Source organism: Arabidopsis lyrata (assembly GCF_000004255.2).
Source record: "Arabidopsis lyrata subsp. lyrata unplaced genomic scaffold ARALYscaffold_6, whole genome shotgun sequence".
In the NCBI taxonomy this organism is placed as follows: Eukaryota; Viridiplantae; Streptophyta; class Magnoliopsida; order Brassicales; family Brassicaceae; genus Arabidopsis; species Arabidopsis lyrata.
The window spans coordinates 18552215-18557839 of record NW_003302550.1 but is presented as its reverse complement, the minus strand read 5'-3'; the positions used below and the strand labels follow the sequence as shown (position 1 = coordinate 18557839).

Genomic DNA, 5625 nt, shown 5'->3' with positions numbered 1-5625 from the left:
CTCCTTTGCCTTTAGACATTAACACAGCTCCATCTCCAACTCTTAGAGCCTTTATGTCTGTGTTGATCTTAATTAACCAATGAAGGACATAAAAATTAATGAAAGTGTTTCGGGGCATTTAGATCTATGTTGGGTTTATTGAATAAAATTTACTTTTGGAGAAAAAAAGAAAAAAACTTAAATTCATACAAAATATTTGGTTGACTAACACTATTTAATCGGGCCTACGGGCTTTAGCAAATAACAAAAATGGGCCTAGAATATTTCAAACACCATCAAAACAATAGATCCTACTAGATAGATCTCAACTTCAAAAAGCGTCCAAACAATTTAGGCCTTAATATAAAACAAACATCAATCTTTCGCCGTCAGGTTACATTTATCGCCGCCGCTGAGACCGCCGCTTAAGGCCCGTCTCCTCCATCCATAACCAAAACCACCCTCATCGCCTGGTAAGCTCCATTTTCTAATCAATTCGATCTCCTCTGATGTCGATCTGTTTTCTACTGGAGTTAAATCTAGCGAATTCGATCTTTGTTCTGAGATTTAGGGTTTCACGATTTTGTGTTCTAGGGTTTTCTCGCTTACTCATTTCTATTGTTATTTGTTCTTATGCTTTTGGTTACTAAAAGATCTCGACTTTTACTTGACTCTGTATGCAAATTTGTCAAAATCAAAACTTTCGAAGAGTTTACTCTCTTTCGTGCTTGTTTATATGTTTAAACAATGCTTCGCTTGTGGGATTTTTGTTTTCACCACACTGAATTAAGAATACATACTATTGAAAATTGAAAATGTTTTCGATCTTGGCGATAAAAATCGTCACTTTCATGTTTCTTAGCTCTAGTAGCACCTTTTGTCTAGAGGTCCTTTGAGTTCAAAGAAGCAGTAGCATCTTTGGTTTAATCAATTATTATCCTAGAAGGTTGAATCTAGTTGGTATAATAAATTGTTTCACCGGTAATGATATGTCATTTGGTTTAACTAGATTAGTTATAATAAGTCGATGAGATTGTATATTAGTGTTTTATGTGTAGAGAGAATTGGTGGTGGGCTTATTTCCAAATTTTTCCTTTGAATTAGTCAAAATCTTTCAGGGGCTTAGCAATCTGAGCTTTAAGAATCTTGAAACTAGCGGGTAATTTAGATCAATCGGATCTTTGGTTGGTGAGTGTTTTTTAGCCGTTTAAGATTCTGAATTATACAATATAGACATGAAATTAGGTTTGTATTTGATGGACTTTTTGTTTTATGGTTTAATGGATGTGTTGGGTTTTGTTTTTCCAAAGAGACTCTTGAAAAGTTAGATTTATATGTTTGGATTAGCACTTTTTATGTTTTGGAGTTTGATTTATATTCTTGATGTTTGGATTTGGATAGCACCTTGGTCCATTGGAACTATATATCATTCTAATGCTTTGGATTTGGACATCGTTTTGATGACTTATATGACAACTGCTCATGCTTAAAAACATTTTTCTTACAGTCTTAGTGATTAGTTCTAGAAATCTGTTTCTGGTCTATGACTGTTTAGATGTTGATTTCATGTTGAGTTCATAGTCTAGAGACCTCATTGAGCACTTCCCCCTTAGGAGGAGTAACGAGTCTGGTTTTGGGGATTCTTTTTAGGGCTAGACATATGAGGACCTTCATTACTTGAGTTCGTTTTATTTTGGGTTTTGTTTCCAGACTTGAAATGTTATTTTCTTCTTTTGTTGAGATTACCGTGCTAATCATTGGATTTGTTGGTTTTAAACTTTTAATAACTGTAACAAAGATTGGTTTTATTCTCATGTTTACTTAATACTAGTTTGTTTATAAACAAGTATGAATTTTGGGTTAAGTTATACTTCTTTTAATTGGAAACACATATCGTATTAGGGCATTTCATAGCTAGTGGATATATTTTCTTCACTTGCATTTAGTTATGTTCGGTATTATCGAAAACTTACTGTGTTTGAAGTTCCTCGGCGGGAAAATCCTGTAGAGTTTGAGCCAATGTTGTCGGCGTGAACCTCAAAAGTTGTGGGTGTTTTCCCGCCGATAAAGCTGCTGGCAAGATGGGTTGGGGTTGGGTAGGATGGTGTGTAGGGCAAGGTAAGGATGCACCACTTACAAAAGAATCATTTAGAACCATGTTCCTTCTTGGGATCCAAATGTGTTTTTTGGGCTTATCCCATTGTCATGGAAAAAAGTTCTCTAGTTTGTTTGTTTTTTGTGCTAGGAGCATTCTTGCCTTTCTTTAAGGGATCCCCTTTCTTTAAATATAGGGCAGTTAAAGATATTTTCTTGGATTAGTTTCTGCTTCTTGTGGTATATCATTACAGTATGCGGTTTGAACCTTCCGAAAGTTAGTTCATGGATCACAATCAAAGGTGTGAAACTCCTAGACTATGTTATTTCGTGTTAATACTGTCTTTGTAGGGCATGATGTGAGAAATAGGCTGTTTCTGCACGATACCCTCTGAGTCCATCAGTTTACCGGAATTATTCAGAAACATAAAACTCTTAGGTTACGAAATTGTAATGAATTAGTTGATGCGCATTCTGTGTTTGTCAGTTGCAAATTTGCATAGAATTGTTGATTACTCGATAAGATTCTTGTGATTGAATTCTATTTCTTAATATTGATTGTCATTTTTGTTGTGGATTTAAGTAGCAGATGGGGAGAACTAAGGAGCAGGCATCGTTAACTCGGTTTCCACCCTGTCCTAGGAATCCTGATAAATTCAAAGATATAAACAAAACACTCCAGGAAAAGGGATATGGTAAGGCTCTGAAAAGAAAACCTTGGAAGGGTGTGACATGCCCTGTCTGTCTTGAGGTTCCTCACAACTCGGTCGTCCTCCTTTGCTCATCTTACCACAAAGGATGCCGTCCTTACATGTGTGCCACGGGAAACCGTTTCTCAAATTGTCTAGAGCAGTACAAAAAGGCCTATGCAAAGGATGAGAAAAGTGACAAACCGCCAGAGCTATTGTGCCCGCTTTGTAGGGGTCAGGTGAAAGGTTGGACTGTTGTGGAAAAGGAACGGAAGTATCTGAATTCTAAGAAAAGGTCATGCATGAAAGATAAGTGTTTGTTTTATGGAAGCTATAGACAGCTCAAGAAGCATGTTAAGGAGGTTCATCCGAGAGTCAAACCAAGAGCCATAGACCCTGTGCTGGAGGCGAAATGGAAGAAGCTCGAGGTTGAGAGGGAGAGGAGTGATGTAATCAGCACAGTCATGGCGTCAACACCTGGGGCTATGGTATTTGGAGACTATGTGATTGAGCCATACAATAATGCTTATGGTCATCATGATGACAGTTATGAAGATGACAGTGAGTCGGATGATGAAATGGAAGGTGGGTTATTCGAGCTTGGATCATTCGACATAGGCCGTCTTCAACCGCGGTCGGCTGCCGTCTCAAGCCGGGGAATTCGCAGTATGATCATAAGGAACCGGTGGGTTCGAAGCAGAGGTGTGAGCAGAAGGCGGCAAACACAAGATTGATGATTGATGATTGGAAGCTTGGAAAGCGGATGATTCTACACCGTCTGACCAAGTTAACCTCCGAGCTCTATATGGTGGCGGAGGGGAAGGCGAGTGGGAACAAAACAAAGGATTGTTGATTAAAGTTTTTAGTTAGCAGTTTAGGGTTTCAGGTTCGGAAGATTTGAGTTGGGTGTTCCCTCGTCCTTTGATTTAAAGAGTTCCAACGTTTCATATGCTTTGGATACTTTTATTTCATTTGAAAATATTTCCATTGGCTTCTTTCTTATTTCTTTAGCTCCTTTGATTTTATTATAATTGGAAGGAAAAAGGAAAAATATATGGGTTTCAAACTGGTGACCACTAAAATAAATGACAGAAATAAGAGGAAAATGAATGAAAAGAACAGTGATAAAATGAAAAGAAACTTTTGAGTAATTAAATGAAAATGACAGAAATAAAAAACACATAGACACTGCCCCAACAATATCAGGGAGAAGAAATCAAATATACTTCCTACTAGTTTGCAACAATTTTAAGTAATGGCAATTTCTAGTGCTTCACAAAACCATGTTCTGCTGAGCCTAACCATACTATACCTAAAAGAGAAAGGAAGGGAAACAAGAATTTACCTCTTGTTTACTTTAGAACAACAATAAACTTTTTTTTTTTTCAACCAGTTTTGCTTGTGCTAGTTCCTCCAGCTGCTGTGTTAACCTGTTTCGAGAGATAGGCTTCATAGATTTCAACAATAAGACGAGGATCCTTTTCCACGAGCTCCATGTATTCCTCTCTTTTAGTAAGTTTTTCCATATTTTCTACAATCTGCGACAAAGCAGCATCGAGAACATGTTTTGCGTTGTGCTGGTGGGCAAAGGCATAGGTCATGAGAGAGTTATCCGGACTGAGTTTGGTTACCAAAAACCTCTCACAATAACTCTTGAGATGTTTCACTTGGTATTTCTCTGACATGACCAAAAGATCACATGCCATTTGCTCATCAAGACATGCTTCAGCTGTGTAGAGATAATATACGAAAGTCCGAAGCGCATCATAAGATACGTCGCTGATCTTGATTGTGCCGCTAAGACTCTCTTCCATCTCATTTTCAAGCATTGCTTTGAAAACTGGCGAACGACTCACCTGCCAGCAATATTCACATAGTTTTTCTAAGAAACAACATCTAAAAAAGAGATTTTAGAATCGATCAATTGCGAGATATCATCGGTCATATCAACACATATCATCATTAAAAGCACAAGTACACAAAAAACACTACTCTTCCTAAAACATAGTTCCTGCATCTTCTTAATTCAAGAACACTAGAACAAACCCTAAATCTCACAATTAGCCAAATAATTCTAAGTAACAAACCCTAAATTTTGATTATTGCAAGTAAATTCAAATCAAATTAAGTTGTTGAATTGTGAAACGAACCAGAACGGATTTATGAGCGGGAATGGGAGGAGATCCGGCGGAGTCTTGAGAAGCGATGAGAACAAGATCAGTGAAGGATCTAGAGCTTGAGCTGGTTCCATGATCGAGAGAAGAAGATAAGCGAAGGAAAGAAACTTTAGCTTTGAGGTCATCGATCTCGCGTTTAAGTTCTTCCTCAGTTTCGCCGGCTTCGACGTAGCACTCTTTGCAGGTGCCAGCGTTGCGGGGGAGGTACTCTTCCCGACAAGAGATGCATCGCATCGCCGTGTCGGTATCGGAATCGGATTCGGATCCGGTTTCGCTATCGGAGCCGATTTGGCATCGGTGGTGGTGTCTCCTCATCTGAAACGATGACGTTTCGGTCTCTGTCCTTCACGATTTAACTAACTAGGTTCGTCCGTTCGTATCCGCACACCGCACTGTCGTTATAAAATTTTTAAACAATTTAATTATATATGATTTTTATTCGTAAGTCGATATCCATTTTCTTCAGGAAAAAATGTCTTAAAAGTTTTAACAATACGTTTTCGTTGGAAAAAAGCCTCAATTTTATTTTTGTTAACATATATCGATTTTTATTGACTTTATATCAAATCGTAAACTTGTATTGACTTTGTCAATTTAGACACATCGTTAAGCCCCTAAACGAAACAAATAAACGGGTTATGTTTTAGTTAATAAACAAAACGAATCGGTTTTCATATGGAAATTTT

The 5625-nt window shown here is 37.7% G+C and overlaps 2 protein-coding genes across 7 annotated transcripts; one reads left to right on the top strand and one right to left on the bottom strand.

Moving 5' to 3' along the window:
* The first annotated feature begins 356 nt into the window (after positions 1-356).
* LOC9308467 lies at positions 357-3764 on the top strand. Of its 6 annotated transcripts, none has more exons than XM_021021844.1 (3): positions 357-452; positions 1964-2097; positions 2663-3764. In XM_021021844.1, the coding sequence occupies exon 3, from the start codon at positions 2663-2665 to the stop codon at positions 3494-3496; it is 834 nt and encodes a 277-aa protein (XP_020877503.1). In that variant the 5' UTR covers positions 357-452; positions 1964-2097; the 3' UTR covers positions 3497-3764. The 6 variants fall into 6 exon arrangements, with proteins under 6 accessions (XP_020877503.1, XP_020877505.1, XP_020877504.1 ...); XM_021021846.1 differs by having other exon boundaries at positions 2660-3764; XM_021021845.1 differs by having other exon boundaries at positions 2657-3764.
* Positions 3765-3889: 125 nt separating this feature from the next.
* LOC9308466 (BTB/POZ domain-containing protein At4g08455) lies at positions 3890-5336 on the bottom strand. The gene is made up of 2 exons (XM_021021847.1): positions 4913-5336; positions 3890-4618 (listed from the first exon to the last, which is right to left on the bottom strand). The coding sequence occupies exons 1-2, from the start codon at positions 5252-5254 to the stop codon at positions 4148-4150; spliced, it is 813 nt and encodes a 270-aa protein (XP_020877506.1). The 5' UTR covers positions 5255-5336; the 3' UTR covers positions 3890-4147.
* Between the last annotated feature and the right edge of the window lie 289 nt (positions 5337-5625).

Bases quoted from the DNA above. Each gene is read 5' to 3' on its own strand.
- LOC9308467 (XM_021021840.1), top strand. From the start codon at position 2,663: ATGGGGAGAACTAAGGAGCAGGCATCGTTAACTCGGTTTCCACCCTGT.
- LOC9308466 (XM_021021847.1), bottom strand. From the start codon at position 5,254: ATGAGGAGACACCACCACCGATGCCAAATCGGCTCCGATAGCGAAACC. The intron at 4,619-4,912 runs GTTCGTTTCACA...TATTGCTGGCAG, and splicing joins CCGCTCATAAATCCGTTCTG to GTGAGTCGTTCGCCAGTTTT.